Source organism: Miniopterus natalensis, chromosome 8, assembly GCF_054644295.1.
Source record: "Miniopterus natalensis isolate mMinNat1 chromosome 8, mMinNat1.hap1, whole genome shotgun sequence".
Taxonomy (NCBI): Eukaryota; Metazoa; Chordata; class Mammalia; order Chiroptera; family Miniopteridae; genus Miniopterus; species Miniopterus natalensis.
The window spans coordinates 72,281,298-72,308,265 of NC_142088.1; the positions used below are offsets into that span (position 1 = coordinate 72,281,298).

A 26,968-nucleotide genomic window follows, 5' to 3' on the forward strand; every position below is an offset into this window, starting at 1 on the left:
GCATGTTCAGTGTACGGATCTTGTACTATTTTGTTAAATTTCTTCATAGGAATTTGATTCTTTTGTGGCTGTTCTAAATGGAATGCTTTCTTCATTTCATCTTCGACTTATTTGCCGCTAGTGTACAGAAATGCAACTGATTTTGCATAATTATCCTTTATCCTGCCACATCACTGGTCTTGTTTATTAGTTCAGGTATTTGCAACTAGAAATTTTCTTCTACATCCTACTTTAGTGGCATTTTATAAATTTTTTACTTTGTGTTTACATTTTTCTCTGAGTATTTTCCTACTTACCTTGTTCTTCTTTTTGCCCCTTTGATTATCTGAGTATTATTGAATATTTAAATATTTGTGAATTTCTCAAGTTTTTATGCTATTATTGACTTTTAATTCAATTGTGATAAAATAATATACTTTCCATTATTTTAGTTATTTTACATTTATTGAGACTTATTTTATGGCCTAATATATAGTCTATCCTAGAGAATATTCCATATGTGCCTCATAGAAATATGTCTTCTGATAGTGTTTCCTGTCAGTTAGATCCTCTGGCTTTATTATTTATTATTTATTTGCTGACCTTTGCCTAGTTGTTCTATCCATTACTGAATTTTGGCTTATGAAGTTTCCAATTATTGTTGAATTGTCCCCTTTTCCCTTCAATTTTGTCTATTTTTGCTTTGTGTATTCTGGGGTACTGTTATTAGGTGCACATATGTTTATAATTGGTATATTTTTTCATGGAAATACTATACAAAACTGTTCCAACATATCATATCCTCATCATTTCTCTCTTATTTACACTATTATTGCCGTGCAGGTTATATCTTTATATAGCATAACCTTATCTACACAATTTTATAATTATTGTTTATGAGCTGTCTTCTAAAAAGGGTAGGAGTTGCAAAGTGCTCATGCTGCCTTTTATAATATCTATGTACTTAACCTTTACTGGGCCACTTTATTTCTACAAGTAGTTTTAGGTTATTGTCTAGTGTCCTTTCATTTCAGCCTGAAGGATTCCTTTAGTGTTTCTTGTAGGACAGACCTGGTAGCAACCAATGCTTTGTTTTTGCTTATCTTGAAATGGCTTAATTGCTCCTTGATATTTGAGGGAGAGTTTAGCTCCATATAAAATTCTAAGTGCCCATCAGCAAATGAGTGGGTAAAAAAGCTGTGGCACATTTACACCATGGAGTACTATGCAGCTGTAAAGAAGAAGAATCTCGTACCCTTTGGGACAGAATGGAGGGACCTGGAGAGTGTTATGCTAAGTGAAATGAGCCAGGCAGAGAAAGACAAGTACCACATGATCTCACATATATGTGGAATCTAATGATCAAAATAAACTGAATAAAAATAGGTGCAGAGACATGGAAGCATGGAACAGACTGAGGGATCCCAGAGGGAACGACTGGGGGAGGGGCAGGAAGAGATGAACCAAAGGACTTACAGGCACATGCACAGCCCATGGACACAGGCAGGCGTGAGGTTAATGCCGGAGGCGAGGGGAGAGCCGGGTGGACAGGGACAAAGCGGGGAAATGGGGGATCTGCAATACTCTCAACAACAAAATAAATTAAATTATATATATTAAAAAATAACAAAAATAAAATTATTTGTTGGAAATCTTTTTCTTTCAGTATTTGAACGTGTCATTTTTCTCTCTGCCATCTATGGTTTCGTAAGAGAAATTAGTTGTTTCTCTTACTGCAGATCCCTTGTACGTGATGTTATTTTTCTCTTGCCACTTTCGAGATTTTTTTTCTTTGTCTTTCTTTGATTGTTGTCAATTTGACTATGATGAGTTTAGGTGAGGATCTTTTTTAATGTTTTCTACTTGGAATTTGTTGAGCTTCTTGAATATGTAAATTAACATTTTTTAACAAATTGAAGTTTTGAGTCATTGTTTTTTGAATTTTTTTCTTTCTGTTGCTATTCTCTGGCTTTATGTGTTTACATGCATTTTATATGCAACATTCAGTTTTACTAAAACTTGAAGGAATATAAGTGATTTTCCAATACAATATAACTAAGTATAATAATTTACTTTTACCTTAATTAAATCTTTCTCTTTCTTTCTCTTTCTTTCTCTCTCTTTCTTTCTTTCTTTCTTTCTTTCTTTCTTTCTTTCTTTCTTTCTTTCTTTCTTTCTTTCTTTCTTTTCTTTCTTCCTTTCTCTTTCTTTCTTTCTTTCTTTCTTTCTTTCTTTCTTTCTTTCTTTCTTTCTTTCTTTCTTTCTTTCTTTTCTTTCTTCCTTTCTTTTTCTTTCTTTCTTTCTTTCTTTCTTTCTTTCTTTCTTTCTTTCTTTCTTTCTTTCTTTCTTTCTTTCTTTCCTTCCTTCCTTCCTTCCTTCCTTCCTTCCTTCCTTCCTTCCTTCCTTCCTTCCTTCCTTCCTTCCTTCCTTCCTTCCTTCCTTCCTTCCTTCCTTCCTTCCTTCCTTCCTTCCTTCTTTCTTCTTTCTTTTTCTCCCCCCGCCCCCCCCTCTTTCTTTCTTTCTTTTTTTTCCAGGTAATAGATAACTTGTTTTAACTAAATAATAGCAACTCCACAATCATTAGTGCAGATCATCAGTGGTTAAGGTAATTACAGGAATTAGGAGAAACTTATAAAAATGCTAACCTGTTAGCTATGCTGTCTGACATTATGAAGCCTTTCATACTACTTCAGACTCCTGGACTATCCTTAAATAGGATCTCTTTTATTTATTCTACTTTTAAAAATGTCCTTCAGAATTCAGATATTCTGAATCTATTTTTATTAAGGTATTGGTGATGACTGTCCATCACAAGGGGTATTTAAATTTATTTTAAATTAATTAAAATGATATAAAATTAGAAATTTCATTTTTTGTCACCCCAGCCACATTTCAAGTGTTGAGTAGCTGAATGAAACCAGTGACTACCACAGTGGGAATGTACACACAAACCATTTTCCTTATCACAGAAAGTTCTATTGGGCAAAGGTGGTATCCTGCATATATAAAGAAGACAAATGTTTCCTCCATATTACTCAGTACTCCTTTTGAAGGTAGTCATGCACACGTTTGTACCAGTAAAAAATTCTACAAATCTATGTCTGTATGTCTTGTTCCATTTGTACATAAGCAATATATTTAAAAATATATATGTTTGTGTGTGTATATTTAATTTCAACAATATGGGTGGTCTACAATTTTATCCACTTAATAATGTAAATTGAAGATTTTTTATACCCTTTTGTTTTCCTCTATTATCAGTCAATGGCTACATAGAATTTCCTTGCTCTACCATTTATTTATTTCTTCTTATATACCTGCAAATACACTGGGAAACTATTTTTGAAATATATTTGTGGGTTAAATTCATAGCAGTAGCATTGCTGGGTCAAAGGAAAGGTCAATTTGAAATTTAATCAACAATGTCAAATTGCATTAATCAGGTCCACCAATAGTATTTGATATAACCTGTTAGTCTACTCCTGCTGTCACTGAATATTGTCAACATTTTAATTATTATCAGTTTGGTTATTGAAAAGTGGCACTTAGTTGTTTCTTGAGTTGCAGTTACCTAATTTTGAGTGAGATTGAGCATTATCTTGTCATAGGTACACTGGCAGTTGGTTAATTTTTTTTTCTTTTCTATGAGATTCTTTGCATAAGCTTTTAAAATTGGGACTTAGATAGTGATACTCATGTGCACCAGTATTTTTCCCTTAGATATTTCTACTTAGCTTGAACCTTAATGAAATTATTCACCACCATTTGTTATATCCACTGTAAGGAGTTTTTTGTATTTCTCATTTCTAACTAGACCTGTATCTATTATTAACAGATGGAATAAGGAATGAATAATGAGTGTTAGAGAACGTGGGACAATGAGAGGAGTTGTGAGTAAATGTGTAGAATAAAATCATTGAGATGTAAATTCCTACTTAATAAAAATTAGCAGAGAAGGGACATTTTTGATCTCTGCTTATCAAATCAAATGAATACTGACAAATAAGAAAGAAATGGAGAATCTTCTTTTTTTCTTTTAATCCTCACTGGAGGATATTTTTTCCATTGCTTTTCAGAGAGAGGGAGAGATATCGATGTGAGAGAGACACATCCATTGGTTGCCTCCTCCATGCGCCCCAACTGGGGCTGGTCTTCAAACCTGCAACCGAGGTACATGCCCTTGGTTGGAACTGAACCTGGGACCTTTCAGTCCATGGGTTGACGCTCTAACCACTGAGGAAATCAGCCAGGGTGAGAACTTTTTTTATTATGCACCTTGAGCATAGGTGAAATAGGCCATTTATTAACATCCTCTAAAACTCTGAGCCTTGTTATTTTCTGTTTTTTCAAATGAATTGTATATTCAGAATCTTCCTCTTAATTTTTCTGCCTTGTTCTTTGCATCCTGTATCTATTCTAACCTCATTAAAATTAGAGTGTACAGATATTTTAGGAAACTAAAGAATGCCAAGTAGTAAGTGATAAAGGCAGGGTAAAAAGCGTTAGTTAACTGAGAAAAGTTAATGTAATTAATGTAAAAAAAGGTCATCCAATTCAACTGAAAAATGAACAAAAGGTGTAAATAAACTTTTTAAAAAAGAACCACATATTACTGATAAATAAATAAATAGATACGTTTAACATAATTTATAAATAGAAAAATGGTGGTCGAAATGGGGATAATATTTTGCATCTATCTCACTGGCAAAACTTAACTCATATTACCAAGTATTGGAAAGATTGCTAGCTGGAGTGTTATTTGTGTTTTTACTTTTGGTAAGAGTTTGTCATTACTGTGTGAAGTAGAACATTCACATGTCCTGCTACCCACACATTCCTCCCTAGATATATACCAGAAGAAGATGGTTGCACATGTGCAGCCGAAAACAATATACATAAATATACACCCTCATATATATCAAACTGAATTATTTATTTTTGGTCTGCATATGTTTCCCTAAATAACATATTTTTGTCTTAGTTGGCCTTGAACTTGTAATAGAGGCATCAGACCGTCCTCGATCTTCCTATTTTTTTCCTTTGTCCTTCAGCATTCTCTTATTGGTTTATGCATATTTCGATTTAGCTCTGGTTCACATATGTTCGTGACTCCTATAAGATATCCCATTCTTTTCATGTTGTTTTCAAGGTTATATGGTCTGTCAACACTGTCATTATTCACAATGTATTTGTTTTTTATCTGATATTAAAATTTTACTAGCCCTTCTGTATTTTTATTCTCTAAATTTATTGTGACTGTCACTGTGGAAAAAGATAAAAGTTATGATTAATCAGATTCTATACACCCAATGTCCATTAAGATAGAAAAATACAATAAGTGTTATACTATGTATATACAATAATTTCATCACAGATAGAAAATAGAGAGGAACATATAAAGAGCAAACGTGATATTAGTGAGGAATATACCAGAATATATCAGATCTGCAACAAAAAAGATTCTTTTTGGTAACTAACTTCTATTTCTCTTATTTTGAAAGAATTACTAGTGGTAATGCTAAGCTAGTGATGTCATACCAACTTTAAATGGGCCTGGAATCATAAGAAAAATATTTTAGTTTTCTTTTCATAAAGAAATATTGCTCATTACATTTTCCCTTCTTTTTAAAAATATAGGAATTGCAAGGTTCGCAGTAGCCATCTCCTCACCTATGCTAGAAATAAATTCATATTACTGAAAAATGCTTGGACAGTGCATATCATATTTTGAAGTATTAACTCTATTATTTCAGTCTATGATGTCATACTCTCTAATATTTACTTGACGGAATATCACAACAAAACTGAACTTAAGTAACTTGCTACTGGAGAACTCTAGTCCGTCCATCTTAACTTGTCAGCATTATGTTGAATGCATGAGATGGTGAGAAAACTCATCTAGAAACTCTAATGTGATATTTTTTAGGACTTCCATAATTTTTAATTTCTTTATATATGGTGTATTCTTTAGTGCAGCTGTACCTGAATGTAACTGCCTCATGTAAGAGGGAAATGGTGGAAATACGATTAGAAATCCTGAAGACAATTTGAGGAATCAGTAGACTAGCAAAAACTGAACTTCAAAGAAATTATTTGTATAAATATGCAACTTCAATATCCTTTCTCTTCTGTTTTCATCTAAAGTTTAATATTTTATTGACTTTTTGAGGTGGGAATATATTGGTATTCTCAAAGTCACCTTGCCTGCCCCCCTTTATAAAGGTTAATAGAATTCAGAGTTCATTAGTTTTCATCTTCTATTAAAAATAAAAATTGTTTTTTAAATGTTTTAGTATATGGCCTATGATCCAAATCAATAAACTATTAATATGGCTGTTCACATTTATTGAATAAGAAAGATATATGTGGGCCACTCTACATAGGTTAGTAGGTACTGATTCAACAGTCTTAAACACTACTTACTTGTACCATGACATTCTCTGCACTGAGTTGTTTTATAAAATAAGCTCGTATCAGTAAGATGCTTGGTGCCAAGAAAAAGAATAGGCCACGTACTATGTTTATACAGTGTGAATGTTGTAGGTTTTACAAAGAAATCACATTCAAGCACTATCCTAAGTAAAGAGGCAGTTAAGAAAAGAGAACATGGAAAAATACTGAATACAATATTTGACTTTAAAGTTTCTTGTATATAAAAACAGTGATGGTGCCTGGCTGGCTTGGCTCAGAGGTTGAGCATCCACCTAGGATCCAGGAGATCAAGGTTCGATTCCCGGTCAGAGCACATGCCTGAGTTTCAGGCTTGATACCCAGCAGGGGGCCTGCAGGAGGCAGCTGATCAATGACTCTCATCGTTGATGTTTCTCTCTCTCTCTCTCTTCCTCTCTCTGGAATCAATAAAGATATATTTCAAACTAACAAACAAACAAAACCAGTGATGGCTTTGTTTAGTGCTACACACTAGACAACAATCTATTTGCCTCTCCTTCTTTCCTTTTATTTGAAGGCAGACAGAGAAAAGGGACTCCTCGTTGCCTTCAAATAAAAGGACTCCCCATACCCCACACTTCTGGCTTCTCTAGACCCTCTTTCTTCTTTCTCTGCTGAGGGGTCACCATTCTCCCTCTCCCCATCCCCTTAAGCTCAGCGACCTTCTAACACCCTCCCTCATGCCTGTTTCATGATCACTTACAGACTGCAAAGTAAAAGAAACATATTCATAATATATACTTAATCACATATTTGAAAAATGACTATTTTACCTTCCTAGAATAAGAGATGTCCTTCCTAAATATTTTTGTTGGGTGTCAATAAATTAAAAATGAAATTGAGTAAGGATGGAAGTTACAGCCCAAATGTATTAAACATAAGGGTGTGTGTGTGTGTGTGTGTGTGTAGAGAGAGAGAGAGAGAGAGAGAGAGAGAAAGGGAGTGTTTGGCCAGGTGGAGGTAGAGGGAGCAAGAAGAAAAGGCCATAGTGCCCACTGAGACCTACCTTCTTGTTTCCATCTTTCTCTGACTGTTGAAAATGTGCCCACTTACACTTTCAGGCTTAGAGGGTTATCCAGCTCAAGTTTCTGGACTAGTATTTTTGGGGGTAGAGATGCTTATACCGATTTCTATCACCAGCTTGTTACAAGATCTAAAACAATACCCGCCTGGACTGCACAGCTGCTGGGCTTCTGTCTTTCCTCAGTCTTAAGGCAACAGAGTCCTTACCAAACTGTGTGCACCTTAGCCCCGTCTCTGTTCCCCTCCCTTGCTCGGTCCTTTCTCAGGCTCAAGTCATACACATGCATATATTACATCTTCTGGCACTTCTGACATTTAAGTTTACGCCTAATAATTTCTTGCTGTGATCTTCAATGTCTGACAGCTTGGGAGGCCATCATCTTATTTCTTTTTCTAGTTATGACGCTACTGACAAGAGTGAATCATTGCAATAGAGCCTCTTAATGGGGACATTACTGTGGCAATAAAAAATGTAAATTGCAGCTCCAAACAACCTAGAAGAGCGATCATGAAATAGTGATCAACGATTAGATGAACCGCACATATAATCATATATATATGAGGTCAGATTAATTACTTGAGCTGAAAAGGAGAGGGGAGGGTAATGGGAGAATTTGAATGATATTTTAGAGAAATACAGTTTGAATCAGGAGCAGGGGGAGGTGAAGGTATTGCAACAGGTGAGCAGGTTGAACAAAAGTACAAGAGAAAGAAAAGGCACAAGTGTAAAGAGCAAAAGTAATAGTAAACAGGACGCATCCTAGCTGCATTGCCACTGATGGACCCCTGGTAGAGCCTGTGGTTGGAGAGATTTCGCCCTCTTGTCTGATGAGGGTGGATTTGCGCTTTCATCTAACACTCCACATAACTAATTAATGAGGACACTCCCAGATGTCTGTCTTAAACTCCAGGCTTTTATACAAAAATCCTGTACACCCCTGTTGGACATCCTTAAAGGACTGTAACTGTAACATATCAAAAATGTGCATGTCTAAAATTTCCTTCAATTTTTTTTTATTTTGCTTTTTCCCAGTTTAGCTTGCGATAGCAAGATTCACCTAATATTAAAGCAACACTTACAAACCCAGGATTGGTTTTGCGCACACCCCTCTTTCCCAGCCTTTAGGTCTCCTCAGTGAGCTCCTTCGTCTTGAATACACCCCCCTCTGTGGCCTTGCGTCTGCCTCAGAACCTTGGCGTTGCTGGCCTGGATTCTCATGAGAGCCGCTTACCAGGTCTCAGGACCTCATGATGGCAACAGATCCAACTCATTTGCCCCTCCCTCATCTACCAGAGTCATTGTTCTAAATTCAAATCTGATTTTGTTGCTTTCTTGGCTTTAAATTTCACCGTTTATGAAAACAGTGATCAGCTCTGCCATATTCATGTTGGTAATAATGCATAATTATTAATATTAGCAGGACTCCATGGGGCCTGCACCCCTTCTCCGGGATTTTTTTTAAATCTTCACTTGAGGATATGTTTTTATTGATTTAAGCAAGAGAGAGGGAGAGAGAGAGAGAGAGAGAGAGAGAGAGAGAGAGATCAGTGTGAGAGAGAAACATTGATCGGCTGTCTCCTGTACATGTGCCTTGACTGGGGATAAAACCCGCAACGTTTTTGGTGTAAGGATGATGCTCTAAACAAAAATACCACTGGGCCAGGGCTCTCCAAGAATCTTTTTAGGCTACTTGTTCGTGTCGTGAAGGTTATTCCCATAATGCTGTCTCTAATTCTATTTAACTGGAAAAAACTTTGTTGTGAGGTTTTTATGTATATCATCACCAAGTACATAAAAAGGATACCATTCTGTTCTTTAAATCCCATATCATCTTCTTTTCCCTCCCTCATTCTTATGGCTGTTATTGCTTTCCGGAAATTAGCAACTGGCAGCTGTTAGGCAGAATCTGGCATATATATATATATATATATATATATATATATATATATATATATATAGTATTGGGCTATAATTTAAAAATCATGAGATTCTAAATTAAAACTTGATTTCTAGGTTATCTTGGAAAACTTGGAAAACTGAAACTTCTCTATATACATTTCCTGTAAGATAATGATTATTGGGAGCTGAGACTGCTGCCTCTTTCTGGCATCCTTTCTACTCCATTTTTCTTAAATTTACCCAGAGAGCTTAGCTCTTTCTCTACATACCTAGTGCATTAAGGCTTTTGGATGTTGGACCCCTGCTCTACTGTGGACTACAGAGAAACGTAGGACTTACCTCATCTGGCCCAATATGAAATAGAGAAGATTCTAGTGGACTTGGTTTCTGAACTTTTTAGCACTTGCAGTGTCTATCATGGTGCTTTTTATATTGTGAATTTTCAATAAATGAGTTTGGGCAAAATAGAATGAAATTATACAGAAGAGGCACTATAAAATTTTCCTAAGCTTCCTGGAAGCATGTGTTTGTTTCTCAGCTTGAGCAAACATCTTGTCTTCCTTGTTGAATTGGTTTAGTTAACCACCTGCATGTTTACTTTCCTCTGTTTATTCTCACCTTGCTTGGCTTTAATTGAACATTCTTAGATGGCAGAGTTCATGCATTTTAATGCCCTTTGTACCACGTTCAGTGTAAAAAAGTACACTGGTAGACATCATTGCTGTATAATGCCAGTAAACACATGTACAAGATATTTCTACATTCATTTATTCAAGAGTAATGAGGTGATTAACTATGCAGGTAACCTAATAGCATTATTGGCAACAATGAACTTCCCGAAACCCTAATTTGAAGCCATATAAAACTGACACTCAACAAAACTATATTTATATCTGTAATTTAGGTCAGTGTAGACGCAGGGATCTCCTGTGGCTGCAGGGAAGAATTAATTTCCCAGACGCAGCAGATGATAACGTTAATGGCTTATGCCAGGAGGGACTTGCCTGAGACTCCCAATGTTCCTTGACTAAGCTTCAAGGATGTGTTTCTTATATGTGTGATCATCAACAAGTCTCTTTGCAGCACCAGTGACCTGTATAAAACTCTAAAGTCAGGGACAGTTCAGCAGCTTACCCCCTGGAAAAGTATTTGGAAAGTTTCCCAGTATGTGAGCCCTGAATAAGCTAGAGGCACTATAGTGATAATTAGTAAGTGCCAGACTGGGTAAATGTAGGATCTATAAAAGATACTAAAATGCTGTTACCGGAGGTGCAGATGCACCTGTGAACGGGTGAAGTTAATTTGTGTGAGGAACATCACAGGAGAGTGGCGGGGGCCTGGGGAGGTGAGCTTTCTTTGAAATGATTCAGACTTCAGACAGGGAAGTTCTTTGGAGGAGGGGGAGAGAAAGAAACTCCTGCTGGTGAGATGATGCAGGATTTATGAAAGGAATTACTCCTGTATTCTTTTGTGATGTATGTTCCTCTGTGAACTTGAGAAAAGTTTAAGAATTGTGACATTGGAGTTTTCTAATATCCATAGGACAGAATGATGGCATTGCCCTCTTAACTGGTTTTTCAATAACAATAAACCTCCTCTTACTGTGCAAAAGTACACCTGATGCAGTACTGTTGAGAGAGATGAACTTGAGTTCTCAGTTTCACCCTAAATTCCCCACAAACTCATGTCTATCAAGTTTCATAAAACAAGTTAGGCAGAGAAAGAAAGGGTAAGAATGAAGGTACCTGCCTCACACTGTTGTCAGGAGGACAACTGAGGATTACTGAGAACTGCAAAATCTAAGCATTTTGAAGAGCTTATGATACACAATATATCAGTGGTAGCTCCATTATTGTTGTTTTGGTTATTTTCATTGTTTTGAAATGGATTTTTGAGGAAATGGTTTTAGTTTTTGCCCATCGAGCATGATGTTGGCTGTAGGTTTGTCATATATGGCCTTTATTATGTTGAGGTATGATCCCTCTATTTCCACTTTGCTGAGAGTTTTTACCAAAAATAAGTGCTGGATTTTGTCAAATGCTTTTTCTGTCCATTGATATGATCATGTAATTTTTGTATTTCAGTTTGTTTATGTGACGTGTTACATTTAGTGATTTGTGAATATTATACCAACCTTACGTCCCTGGAATAAATCCCACTTGTTCGTGATGTATGAACTTTTTAATACATGGCTGGATCCAACTTGCTAAAATTTTGTTGAGGATCTTAGCATCTATGTTCATCAAAGATATTGGCCTGTAACAAGACAGGAGTGTCCACTTTCACCACTCTTTTTTTTTTTTTTAAATATATCTTTATTGATATCAGAGAGCAGAAAGGAGAGGGAGAGAGAGAGACAGGAACATCAATGATGAGAGAGTCATTGATTGAGCCCACAACCCAGGCATGTGCCCTGATCGGGAATTGAACCCTGGTCGCCTGGATCTTAGGTCAATGCTCACCCACTGAGCCACGCCAGGCCGGGCACTTTCACCACTCTTATTCAACATAGTACTGGAAGTCCTAACCACAGTGATCAGACAAGAAGAAAAAATAACAGGAATCCAAATTGGAGAGAGGACGTAAAACTGTCATTATTTGCAGATGACATGACATTGTACATAGAAAACCCTAAGGACTCCACCAAAAAACTGCTAGGTTTAATAAATGAATTTGGCAATGTATCAGGGTACAAAATTAACACCCAGAAATCAATGGCATTTTTATACAGAAAGAGCAACTAAAAAAATCAATTCCATTTACCATTTCGAGAAAAAAAAATTAAGATAGGAATAAACTTAATCAGGGAGGTAAAAGTCCTGTACTTGGAAAACTACAGAATGATGGTAAAAGAGATAGAGGGAGAGATAAACAAGCGGAGGAATATACTATGTTCATGGATTGGTAGAATTAACATAATTAAAATGTCCATACTACAGAAAGCTATCTATAAATTCAATACAATTCCTATTAAAATACCAATGGTATATTTCACAGATCTAGAACAAACCCTGCAAAAATTTATATGGCACCAAAAAAGACCCTGAATAGCCATGACACTCTTGAGAAAGAAGAACAAAGTTGGAGGGATCACCATACCAGATATCAAGTTATACTATAAAGTCACTGTAATCAGCCTGGTACTGGCACAAGAACAGACATATAGATCAATGGAACAGAACAGAGACCCCAGAAATGGAACCAAACCTTTATGCTCAATTAATATTTGACAAAGGAAGCAAGAGCATACAATGGAGTAAAGAGTTTCTTTAATAAATGGTGTTGGGAAAATTGGACAAATACATGCAAAAAAATGAAACTAGACCACCAACTTACACCATACATATAAGTAAACTCAAAATGGGTAAAAGACTTAAATGTAAGTTGTAAAACCATAAAAATCCTAGAATTAAAACAGGCAAGAAAACATCAGACATCTCATGTAGCAGAATGTTCAGCTATATCACCTAGGGCAAGAGAAATAAAGGAAAAAACTGAAATGGATTTTTGGGGAAAAATTGTATGAATTATTGCCAGGGATTATTTTGACCTTCTTCTAAAGTGCCTTATTCTGCCTGACCGGGCGTGGCACGGTGGTTGAGCATCAACCTAGGATCCAGGAGATCCTCGGTGAGGGCACATGCCTGGGCTGTGGGCTTGATTCCTAGTGGGAGGAGTGCAGGAGGCAGCCAATCAATGACTCTCTCATCATTGATGTTTCTGTCTCTCTCTTTCTCCCTTGTTCTCTCTGAAATCAATAAAGATATATTTAAATAAATAAATAAAGTGCCTTATTCATGGGCTGTGGAAGATGCGTGGACAAGGCAAGGCAAAAGTAGGTTTATAGTTGTTTGTATGGAAAATAATACAATAATTAATAAATAATAATATAAGAATAAACTCTGAGTTTCATGGCCTTACAACTGTAAACCTACTTTTGTCTCAATCTGTATATAAGAGGAATCTGTAAATTTTAGCATTGCCATATAATAGGGTTTTCTCTCAGCCCACTCTATTCCTTTGCAAATCTGACCGAGATTAAACTATTTTATTTCAACCACAATATTCTGACTCCACCTGGGTGAACTACAATTCAATTCAATTCTGGTACTAACTAACCAGACTCGGGGCAGACCACACAGATTAAGGAGTCCTGACTGCCACACTTCAGATAACAGCTTCAAATCTCCAGTTCCCGGGCTACCTGCCTTTAGGTGGGACCTGGCTACAAATCTGACAATCCCCACAATCTCCCTTCAGGTTTGATATTTCTCTAGACTAACTCACAGAAAGTGCTATATAGTTAATCCTGAACATCACAGGATTGGGGGTGCCAACCACACACAGTGGAACATTCTTTTATAACTTTTGACTCTACAGTAGGTCCTTCCCATTAGTGGATTCAACCAAGTGAGGATTGAAAACAGTAATTTGGGTCAGTTGTATTTATGATAACTGGTTTATAAAGGATACAAATGAAGAGCCAGATGACAAGGTAAATAGGGTGAATTCAGAGGGTCCCAAATCTCTGTGACTGGGGAGTTGGGTTGTGCCATCCTTTCAGTACATTGATATGTTTGGTGATAAGGAAGTATCTTCAGATTTTATCCTTGAGAGATTTTTTTATCCGGGTTTTGTTACCTAGGCATGATTGATTAAATTATCAGCCAAACGACTGAACTCCATCCCCAGACCTTCTACCCACCCTGACCTCCACACAGGATTGGATGTTCTAATCCTCTAATGAGGGGTTTGGATCCCCCGGGGGCCAGCCACCATCCAGAAGCTATCTAGCCACTCTCCCTGCACCCCGAACCGAAAGTCGTTCATTAGCATAAACCTGGAATGTTCAAAGGGGATTAGTTATTAATAACAAAAGACACTCCTATTGCTCAGGAAGTTCCAAGGACTTTAGGAGCTCTGTGCCCAGAACCTGGAAACAAAGCCAAATAAATATTTTTTATTATTCCACACAAACTTTCCCAAATACTTATTAGTCAGAGTTCCTTACCTTGTCCATTGTGTTTTGGTGATTTCTAAGTAAGAAAACCTTGACTTCACATGTTTCTGTTCTTCATGGAGAACAGTCCTGTGAAAACAGCCTTGACATAAGATATACAAAATTATTATAGATATATAGGCTCATCATCAATCAGATACTGTGTTGTTTTGCATATATATTTATATATATAATCAATTATGTATTTGTGTTTTGTGTTTTAATCTATTTTACTCTGGGAGTTTACTTTAAAGAGATCTTGTCCTTAATACAAGTGTCTTCTTTCAATATAAATATACAACCTGTAGGAAAAGTACAGTCATAAAATCATGACACCACAGAATGCCACTACTTCTTTGCGTTTTGATGAACATGCGAATACAAAAACATTTTGGTTACTTAGGAAGTTCAGTGAGTTTTTTCCTTTTTTTTCTTATAATGAAAATATTAACATAGTTTTAAAATAACATCTAGAAAAGATATGGCAGCAATTGTTTTTCTTAATGAAATATCTGCTATAGCCTCTCTACGTATTGGTGCCCATCTGTATAATCACACAGACATACATGCATGTGCACATTTAATACAGGAATGAGGATGCTTATTTAACAGTGTTATGGGAATTGAGTTTTTAAAAATATTTATATATTCAAATACATGGTACTCTCTCTGTTATTAAAGATAATTGTTTTGTTTTGTTTTGTTTTGTTTTAGGGAACCTTCAAAGCATCAAGACATTCAGTTTCACCAGATTTGAAATATGTTCTTCTGGCGTATGATGTCAAACAGGTAAAGAAGTGATCTCCTTTGTAAAACGTTTCTGTGCGATGCATTCAGGTGACGGCTCCTGGTTTTCCTTGGCTTTCTACTCATCTAGAGAAAACTTGGCATATCTAATAGCAGCAGGGGTCACTGATGACCAGTACTGCACGAGAGAAATTTCTAGGTGATGTCTTTTTTCCACACCTGGCTATCAAATACGCGGGAGAACCTGCCTGATACAGCGGTGGTCCGAGTCCCTCTCTCTCAGAGGGGAGCGCTTCGGGTTAGCTAGGCTGACAAGTGTAGGATGTTGAGCTTTTCGAGATAACTTTACATTGTTCTTGAGTGTTTCATGTGTGTACAGAGTAGGGAATTTTCTTAACGGCTGTGCCCTGAATGGCAGTGTGGAGAGTGGGAAGGGACTGGTGGAGACATTTGTTTAGGTCATGGTGAATGGGTTCTCTGGTGGTATTTACGCATAAGCTTTGTGGTTGTAGAAAATTTTGAAAGTAGGACAAGCCAAGAAATGAATTCTGAACAAATAAAATATTCTAATTGCATTTGGGGTTTTATGATTCCGTGTGAGCTCTACAGCACAATTAGAGCAGTATGTATGGTTGTTGAGTATTTTGTACTTAGATGTAATTCACACTGTTATAAAGCAAAGTAAATGTTGAAAAGCCAGTTCAGCAGATTAGTTTCTGTGGAAAATCAGTGATTGGAAATCATTCAAGAAAGTTTTATGTGCTTTAGGACAGACTATAAAAATTTATAGACTTAAGGCAGGAAGCCTCATATAATGCACTGAAAGCTTTTGAGCACATAAAATTTCACAGCTCGGAGGACCTTCTGTTTGATGGTTTTAGTCATTTAGATTACACATGTACTATTTTTTAGATGAGTTTATGTGTTTTTTTTTAAATAATTAATTTACACTGAAAAAGTAAGGGAGATTGCAATCAAAGGCATTTTTTTTTCTATAATGCATCTTGGCCTTTTACTTCAACTTTTGCCGTGTTTTCTCTATTTAATAACATTTTGAAAACCCCAAGAAAAATACTTCACTTTTGTAAACAAAAATATCATAGCATCCCCCCTTTTAAAAATAATATTATATTTATAAATAATTTTAACTTAAAATGAGTGCTATATTAAACTGATAGTAAACATTTTTTTAAAAATCAGGTTTCAGTAATTACACTAATTAAGGCTAAGTTTAACTTTCTGAGGGATAGACACATAAATCAATAAAAAACAATAGTGAACCCAGAAATGCCCCGTACAAATATGCCTAACTGATGTTTGACAAATGTACAAAAACAATTTAATGGAGGGAAGACAGACTTCTCACAAAATAGTCCTAGGGCAATTGGACTTCCATAGGTAACACAAACAAAACTACGCTGACGTAAGTCTTACACTGTATAAAAGCTCTAAATGAGTTATAGATTTAAATGTAGAAATGTAAATCTATAAAACTTTTAGGAAAAAAAGCAGATCTTTGGGATCTCTGGCTATGAAAACAGTTATTACACTATATCAAATTTATATTGTATACAAGGAAAAGTATTGTTCTGTGAAAGACCCTATTATGAAGATTAAATTATAAGGTATAGATTGGGAGAGAATATCTGTAATTCAGATATTCAACAAAGGACTAATATATATAATATATATGTTATATATATTATATATATTATAATATCTATAAACTGTCAAACTCAAGAGTTACAAAAAAACAACAGCAAACTATACAATCAGAAAATGGGCAAAGACATGAGACATTTCACTGAAGAGGCGGACAGATGGCAAATAAGAGTATAAACATCATTAGCTATTAAATGCAAATTAAAACAAGTACTGTCACTATATTCATAGCATCATGGCTAAAATTTAAAAAACATTGACTACACCAGATGATAGCCAGCATGCAGGGAAATCGGATAACTCATACATTGCTATTGGGAATATATAACCGTCGGGCTACTCTGGAATATAATGTATAAAATTAAGATAGGTTTGGATAATTGGACAAACATGCCAAGATTATAGGTGACCATAATTAATACCCAAAATATAAATGAACACCATTAACATTTTAAGCAACTTTTACTATTGTCTCTTTTTTTGTTGTTTAAATTTACAAAAATAGTTTATGATACATCGGTCCTGGGTTATTTTAATAAGAAAAAGAAAATGAAACTGAATTATACAATCTTATTCCACTTCATTTATGACTCATTGTATTTCTCCATCATCTGTGAGATGTGAACTGGGACAGACATTGTGTAAGTTTGTGTGTGCCCATGGGCATGTGCAGGCTGAAGCACCTCATTTAAGAAAGAAACAAACATAGGGCTAGGCCCAAATGTATGTACCATGTAGGACAAGATAATCATGTGGGAGAGGGAATCATATCCTGGCCTTTGAAGAGCAGGTAAATGCATATGACTGAAAAACACTCCAGATGAGCAGAAACATGGGGCTTCATGGAGGCAGCAGTGAGTCTTTGAGGGATAGCCGTCAATTCAGACTTGCCCAGAGGTTGACAATTTGAAAAGAGGAAAAAACAAACCTATAAATCTTTAGGTTTTATAGTTTTTATAGAAGAACTTGAAATGTCATTATTTTCTATCCAGTTTTTACGGAGACAGCAATTTGGGGTTATGAATGGTTTTAGAGTAATTACATGCCCTGCTTACCGTGTGTGCGCGCACGCACGTGTGTATAATGCCCATTAACAAAGGTGGAAAGGAACCATTGCACAGAGTCCTACCATCCAGACATCCTCTGAAATCATTTTGGTGTGTTTTACTCCTTTTATCCGCATTTATCCATAAAATAAGGAAATAGGAGTTGTAATTAATGAAGCATTGTTTTAGGTAGATGCTATTATCCTGATTTCAGCAAGGAGAAAAGCTGATCTCCTTGAAAAGAGAGAAAATGCAGGATCAGACAGATTTAGGAATTTACCCAAGGTCTTTCTGTAGGAAACAATAGCTGCACCCTAGCAAATTGGCATCGTACAGCGATTTGTCTTTATCTTCATTACGAGGCAAATGAACGGAACCGGAAAAGCCCAGGTAAAGGCTGGCTGCATCTTGCCAAAGGCTGCTGCTGGCCATAGTGCGGGACCTGCCGCCTCTGCTGAGCGCCTTCATGGCAGATGGGCCTGCCCCGGGCAGTTCAGCTCCTTCGTGCCCAGGCTCCTCTCACGACGGCAGTGCTCCCCTGGCCCTCGTAGGCATCTCGGTTGGTGACTGTTTACAGAGACAGACTCCAAGCAAAGCAAAGAGAACCTTTAGATGGATGCCCCTGAAGTACTGGAGAAAGGAGCTAGAAATCAGATAATCTTTAACATTTCCCTCTTCTTTTAGATGTTAAATTTGCATGATCAGCCCTGGCTGGGTGGCTCAGTTGGTTGGAGCATATTCCCATACACCAAAAGGTTGCGGGTTCGATTCCCAGTCAGGGCACATACCTAGGTTACGGGTTGGATCCCAGGTCTGCACATGAACGGGAGGCAGCAGATAGGTGTTTCTCTCTCACATCTCTCTCTCTATCTCTCTCCCCCTCCCCCTCCCTCTCTTTTTTCCCTTCCTCTTTCTCTAAAAATCAGTAAAGGTATATCTTTGGGTGAAGATTTTTTTAAAAATTTGCATGATCAAAGGTCAAATAAATAGAAAAATAAAAAATAGTCCCACTTTATATATCGAGATTATTGAGTTTATCCAACTGTTTTTTAAGATGTAACAAGTATTTGAGATAAATATTTCTAAAATAAACAATATATTATTTGACTAAGGAAAGAGAACCCATGAAATGCTTTTCTCTCTGGCTTGTGACCATCAATATGAGCACTTGTTAATCTACAGTAACTCAGGGGAAGTTTTCCTGCCTGCATTCTCACATCTCCAACCATGTCTGAAGGCTGGAGGAAGGAAAAATGAAGGGGCGTAGAGAGAAAGACAAGTACTCTATGATATCCCTTATATGTGGATTTTAAAAAGCAAAACTTGTAAAAACAGAGGATAAAATGATGTCTAACAGGGATGACAGGTGGGAAGAAAGGACAGGTTTTTTGGGGGGTTCACATTTAAAACAAATAGTAAATAAGCCTTAGAGATACAATGCACAGTACAGTGAACTTAGACAACATTATTGTGTTCTACCTATCAAACTTGCTAAGAGACTAGGACTTAATTATTCTAACTACTTAAAAGGAAGGATAATTGTGTAACGTGGTAGAGGTGCTAATTATCCTTACCATGGCAATCACATTACAGTATTTAAACATATCAAATTAACAGGTTGTACACCTTAAATCTACACAATGTTAAATATCAAATATATTTCAATTAAAAAAAAAAGTCTGGGTATGGAGGTATAATGTGCTTCCATCATCTCTTGTCAAGACCCACTAGCAGGTTGTTCTTCAATCACCCCTGTGCCTTTTAATCAGTTTCCACATTCAAGCTAAACTGATCTTTATATAAAGCAATCTGATTGCCATTATCTGTTTAAATCTCCCCAAGGCTTTCTGGGATAAAGATCTAAAGTCATAACACAACCTGCAAGGCCCAGCCTGTTTTCCCAGGTTCACCTCCCACCACTCCCCACTCTTGGGATTTCCTGCAGTCCCTTGAAACACCATGTCCCCTCTCATCATAGGGCCTTCATTACAATTCTGCCTGGAGTAAACTCTTGCCCCATTGTGTTTCCTTAATAACTTTTCTGTTCTTTAGATGTCAACTTACTCATACTTTTCCTCAAACATCAGAGCCGTTCCAGACTTCTCTGACTCAGTCAAATCCACTATCATAAGTTTCATAGGACTCTTTGTTCCCTTTATAACATTTATCACAACTGTAATTGTGTCTGACACAATGTCTAGCACAGTGTTACTAAAAACAATAACAACAATAAAACCTTAATATATAAATTCATAAACCAGAATGACTAGCAAGCTTTTCTTAAGGTGCCAGGTGAAAGCACCTATTCTGTGGCCCTTCTCTGTGCTTTCTTGGCACCTGGTTCATATTTACATTGTAATTTATCTATCATTATATCCAACATCTCCATCTATGAGTTCATCCCCTTGACTAAACTATAGGACCCTTAAAGTCAAGAACTTGGCTTCATTCATTTTAATGCACATAGAGTTTTCTACAGCAAATGGGACATAGTAAACAGTCAAAGTTTGCAGAACTAAAGCATTGATTCCCAAACTTGGCTGAACATAGAATCACCTGGAGAGCTTTAAAACTTATTAATGCTTAGGGTCCACCCTAAAGATATCTTGATTTAACTGGTCTGGGATACAGCCCAAATATGGGCATTTTAAAAACTCCCCAGGGGATTGCAGTGTGCCACGAGGGTTGGAGACCCCTGAATTTCAGTGGACTGGTCAATTCCACCTACTGAAGACTTTCCAGACTCCAAAGAAGGGAAAGCTTAGAAATAAAATTAAAAATACCACCTTTTTCATACTGCACCTACTTTGTGCCAAAGTCTTTATTGTACTCTTTTATTCCTTACAATCTCTCTTTATAGGAGTTGATATCATTCTTACTTTTGGAAGAAATACAAAGGAAATTCCCAAACTTACCTAAGATGACTCAGGATTGAAACTTTTTCCCCCTGAACAGCGGTTCTCAGTGTTGGTCCCAGAACAGCAGCATCGGGGTCACCTGGCAGCTGCTTGCGATGCGGGTCCCTGGGTGCTGCCCAGAAGCACTGAAACAGAAGCCCTGGGGTGGGGCCTGTGATATGTGGTTTAACAAGCTCTCCAGGCAGTGCTGATGAATGCTTAGCATTGAAAATCACCTGTTTAGAGGGTCCCATTTATTAAAATCCAAAGTCTTCTACCTGAGAAAAGATCTAAGTAGCCAGAACTTAACTATATACTTTACAATAATTTAGAAAAAATATCATTTAAGACAGATGATATACTAATTTTTCATTAGTAATTTAAAATAATTTGATGTTGGATTTAATGCAAAACTTTTCCTTTCTGGACTTAGTCACTGTTCTGGCGTCATTTGCCCTTCAAGATTGATGCCTAGTCTGTCATGTTATAGTTATATGTGGCTTAGTGGGGAGTGCATGGACTATGGAGAAAAATAGGTGAGTTTATATTTAAGCTCTCTGTACTTAAATTTATGGTTAAAATGTTACACACGCACATATTATGAAGATAGTCCAGTGCATATTTACAACCTGAACACATCCCTGTAAGCATCACCCAGATCAAGAACCAAAATGTCACTGTGCTCCTTTCCAGGGGTACCCACCACAGGGGATACCCCTGTTCAAGCTTTAAGCAGCCTGGGTAGTTTTGTCTGTCTACCTACGTTAGCTAGACAGATACCTACAGACGTTCATACAGTATGTATGATTTGATGTGTCTTCTTATATTCAGTGTACGTTTGTGAAATATATCCCCATCGTTTGATAGCTGGATATCGCTTCTCAGCCTTTTGACTAAGGCCAAGTGTAGAACCTGTTCTTATCAGTCAATAGCAGGGCAGTCCCTTGCCCCTTTCCCTACTAGATGTTATTCCTCTACCTGTGTCTATTCTACTGCTGGTTGCACTGTAAAAAAAAGTGTATATTTATATAAGTAATAGATTTGGGCTTTGGATTATTCCTCTAAGTCTCCCTTTCCTAGCCCTTACCCTGTTTCTCTTTGGCAACTATTCCAACAAGGGGCTGTTGTAGAGGGACCACACCTTCGCTGAGAACTCAAATCCCGCCTGAAAGTATGTTTGTCAATGTAAACCTCCCTGAGTCCACACCCCTTTTTTAGTGATATCATTTTTTTGCAGAGGCAGGAAACTCAGAGCTGCTCTCTAACATAAGAGCTGGGACACAAACCCATCTTTCTAGCGCCAAAGCCCCTGGTCTTTTGATCACACTGTTATTTTAAAAAAGCTTTTACATGTCTTGGTAGAATCATTCTCTGCTCTAGCATAATTATTTTTCCATTTATTCCAAATAATATCAGCTGTATTCTAATTTGCTAACTACAAGACCAATGGAATTTATATTGCATATTATTATTTGCAACACTCAGGTAGCATTTATTATACTTCTCCAGATGTATTCATTTTATTTTTATACCTGCTTCTTAGAAGTTGTTTCTCAAAAATAGCCAACTAAATTATTGTAGAATGCATTACAATGCCATAAATTTGAAAATATTCTTGCAGAAGAAAAATATATTTCAAATATAAGGAAACCTAGATATTATGAATTTTGATGATAAGGATATTTGTGGTTGAGAATTGTAATCTACTATTTGACATTTCCGATATCAGAAAAAGTTATTTTTTCTGTTATTCTGAGTTATGTTAAATCATAAATAGTATTTACTATTTAAATTCAGTTTACTTTATACATTACCCCAAAGTGTTTGAAATAATTAGCCCATTTGAATTACTTAGCAATTGCATTTTTAAGCCATCTTTGAAAAGGCAATTGTGTTTGATATATACATTTCTTTTCTAAAGACAAACAAGTAGAAACAAGTATTTAAAAAAATATTTTCAAGTAATGCCTATTTATAATTATTTTATTATTTGGATTAATGATACACATTAAATAGACTAATGAATAATTTAACTATTTATTTTATATTGTGAACTTCCTTATTATGTCTTATGTTTGGGATCAGACACTTTAATTAAATAAACTGTTATTTGGGCTTAATTGGAACTGTCCTGTAGGCATAACGGGGCATACATCGTCATGAGAATGAGCTCTTTCTGAATAGAAAAGTGAAACCTGAGTAAGTTTTTAAAACTGTGTCTAACAGAAGGAAGAAACCAAGTCTAACCTGCTTGAGTTGCAATACAGGTGTCCGTCCTCAGAGCTGATCTCTGCAGCAGAGCAGTGGACATTCCCTAGAGTTAGGTGCGCTCACCTCAGGGTATGCTCCTGCTGGTCTGCAGCTCCACAGACAAGACCCTCTTTATGATAAATTTCTATTTTAACTAAGAAATAATCACTGTAAAATAAATCCTGCAGATACTACCGCATGAAAAAGTAACTCTTCTCTAGTGAATTATCTAATTAAATTCTGGGTCTTAATACTTCAGTGCTTTACAATTACAGTCACATATTTAAGAAGTCTGTGGGCGTAGATGTTCTGGTCATGGGATTGTCTAAGCTATTAAGATTCATACTCTTGGGCACACTAATATTTCAAATAATCCTATTAATAACAAACTCAGGGAAACTGAAGCGTAGGAAAGGGACTGATTCAAATATATGGAACTTGAAGTTGACTCTCAGAGCCTGCTGCCTTCCAGCGCCCATAAAATACACTTTTTATGTTCTGTTTTAGCTGCTGCTAAACTCCCTTCCTAGTTAACCTCCTTAGTGCTAAAGAGGGGTAATAACGCATGAAAAATATATTAATATCCATTTTGGATTTTTTTCTTGGTTAAAGAGAAGAATCCTAGGAGGGAAAAGCAAAAGAAAGGAAGGAAGAAAACTTTAGTTTTGGAAGATAGTACTTACAACTTTCCCTTTTTGTAGTGGCTATTGATATATTTATCATTTTATCACTATTTCACCCACATGGCATTTATTTTCTTTTGATTTTGAAAATAATATGTTTATGACAGAGAATCTGAAAATACTGAAAAATATGAAGATAATTACAATGCTTGTTTTTATCTTTTAGAGGAAAACCACTGTTGGCATATTGATTTATCTCACTCAAGTCTTTTTTATGTCATAGAATGTATATTTTTTTCCATTTATGGATGAAATCATTAGAATACTTGGAGAAACACTATATTAGCAAAATCCTGTCATATTGGGTGTTAAGGCTTTGTTCTACTAACCTAATACAGTGTAATGACTTTGTCACTTAGTGGATTAAACAGTAGCTGATTAGACTCATGGACTCTGCATCAGGAATCTGGAAGGGCTCCGCGGTACAGGTCCCATCTGTGTCCTTAATGGCTCCTCTCAGGTGTCGGATGGGGTTGCGGTTGTCCGAACGCCTGCCAGAAGTTGGAGTATCTGCTTCCAAGGTGGCTCACGCACCTAGCTGCCAAGTTAATCCTGGCTGTTGACTGTGGCCTCAGGCTTCCTCCAGGTGGACCTCTCCATGGGCTACCTGATGTCCTCCTGGCTCAGCAGCTGGATTCTCCCAGAGCGGGTGATGCAAGGGAGCAGGTGGAGGCTACACCTTTTTTGACCTAGGTTTGTGACTCATAAGCCTTCCCTGCCACTATCGTCTTCTCATCGCCCAGGGGCAGCTGCGATTCAGGGGGGAGGAGAGCACAGTGGGCCAGGAAAACCAGGGGGCGAGAGTCACTGGCTGCCACCCACCTGCAATGAGGGGATTGGATTGCATGAAGGTTTTGAACAGTGTTAGGTGGAGATTACGTGTGAGTGCTGGTGAAGGTAGGTGGTTGATTAATATTACGTGTGAAAGCCTTTATCAGTATATCAGTAAAGTCTGTATTATCTTCCATGGTCCTTTCCTGTTCAATGTGATTAAACCTGTTTTAAACGAATTAATCAATGAATATTTATAAAAGTTTTGAATAGCAAGCTAGAATCGAAAGTTGAATTAGTAGACTACAGAATCAAAATTACAGATAATCTAGAGATGGGAATGCTGGCCCAAGTCAACACATGTGTTTTATAAAATATGTAGTTTTTAAAATATAAGATGAGGAATAGTAACTGATATGCCAACTTTGGTATTTTATTGATCATAAACTCAATATAAACTTAGACTGTCGCATGATCTTTAAAAGCACTGATATGTTTTTAGACCAACTTCAAATTAAACTATCTAAAACTGTGCTGGCTGGTACTTTAGCCACTGGCCACATATGGCTACCAAGCACTTGAAATATGTTTAGTTTAAATTGAGTTGTGCTGTAAGTGTAAAAATACACACTCCAGACTTTGAAGGCTTAGTAAAAGGAAAAAAAGTAAACTATTAATAATGAATCATAAATATAACATGTTGAAATAATATTTGTATACATTTAATTAAGTAAAAGATATTAGTAATTGATTCACCTGTTTTTATTTTTTATTAATATAGCTACAAAAACATTAAACCTACATATGTAGGGTTAACATTATATTTCTGTTGCTGGTGCTGCTCTACAACACTGGGGGTTCACATTCTGGTGCTCTGAGTGCCAGCTGGAGAACACCTGGGATCCTGTGCCCAACTGGACACTGGTAAAGAACATAGTCATAATTCTCAGAGATTTAGAAATGATAGTGAAGCACTTAGCTGTGGGATGTAGCTGTGGGATGAGAAAACTTGGAAAAATATGGGTAGAATAATAGATATGTTGATTATTGAAGGGCTATCATCACACATAGAAATTAGATGTATTTCTCAAAGTAAAACTAAGGCCAATGATATTAAATGACATCAGAAAGGTGGATTTTGGTTCAGCATAAAAAAAAAACCTCTCCAACAATTGCTTGTTCAGTAATTCAGGGGCCAATCTGGGAGGCAGCATCTACTTTCTTTAGAAATTTGCAAAAGGTGGATGGATAAATCTCCATTAGAGGCATTGTGCAAAAAATTTTACATGGGTGAACTGTGTTGGGATAGTTAAATTTCAGAGCCTTTCATTAACCCAAGTAAGGTAAAAATTTTCCCTCTGAAGTATCTCACACCATAAACACAGGAAGAAAGAGAGGTGCAACTCTCCAACTAATATGTCAGGTTTGAAACCTTGCAGAATATAAAGTCCCTGGCTCCTCTCGCTGGAAATTTCAAACAAAAGCAGTAGAGTTTGCTTTATGTGGTCATATACATTTTGAGCAGCATCAAATACAGGATAACTTTTTAGCAGACAATAACAATAATAATTCTTACTGAAATAGAAACCTTCAAGTAGAAACAAACAGAATACTGCACATCTAAAAAGAAATCCAAAAGTAGTATTTTCTGATTATTCCAAGAAATGTGTCTTCTTTCTAATTGGAGTTTGCACTAATTAACTTTTAATTGTTATTATGTGGCCTATTTTTAAAAGAAAAACAGTTAAACCTTGTGTGTTGGTAATAAACCAGCTCAGAGGTAGTGTGCGGTGTAAGGGGCCTCTTACTTAGCCAAATGGAAAGGACCTTAGCATTTCTGAAGGAAGAGGGAGGAGAGAATGTAATTACAGTAATGAAGCTATGAGTTTTTAAAAATAGTCAGAAAATGATCAAGGCTTATGGTAAAAACAATTCAGACTTCATTTTTAAGAGCTGAATTTGAGTTTACGTATGAGATTTAATTCAGTGTACCTGAAACGTAATGGAGTATTGTACAATCATACTTAATTTTACTTATTTATACTTAATTCTGTTTAGTTTATATTTTTATGCAGTTTCCTACCCTTGTGCCTTTGAGATCATTTAAGACTCTAATTGGAGCTTAACCTGTGTAGCATCCCCAAAAGCAAGGACCCTGCAGGTGCACACCATTGTCATTTGTTTGTTTTCTGAATAAGTGAATGATTGGGGGAGGTGAGAGTAAAAGCTTCAATACCCAGGGAGAAAAAACAGATTCCTTGCTTTATTTATTTTTTATTTTATTTTTCAATTACAATTGACATTCAACATTATTTTATATTAGTTCGAGTATCAGCATAGTGGTTAGACAATCATATAATTTACAAAGTGTCCCCATTCACAATTCCAGTACCCACCTCGCACGGTATATAGTTATTACAATGTACTAGACTATCTTCCCTGTGCTGTCCATTACATCCCTGTGACTATTTTGTAGCTACCAATTGGGACTTCTTAATCCCTTCACCTTTTTGACCCAGCCCTTCAACCCCCCCTACTATCTGGCAACTCAGAGTTTGTTC

At 36.4% G+C, this 26,968-nt stretch overlaps 1 protein-coding gene across 1 annotated transcript in view; it reads left to right on the forward strand.

Moving 5' to 3' along the window:
• The window catches only part of DPP10 (dipeptidyl peptidase like 10), a 542,160-nt gene that overhangs the window by 265,328 nt on the left and 249,864 nt on the right, over positions 1-26,968 (forward strand). Inside the window, exon 5 of the mRNA XM_087819898.1 lies at positions 15,066-15,140. Within this exon, the coding sequence (XP_087676024.1) occupies positions 15,066-15,140 (75 nt within the window). The remainder of the gene's footprint in view (positions 1-15,065; positions 15,141-26,968) is intronic.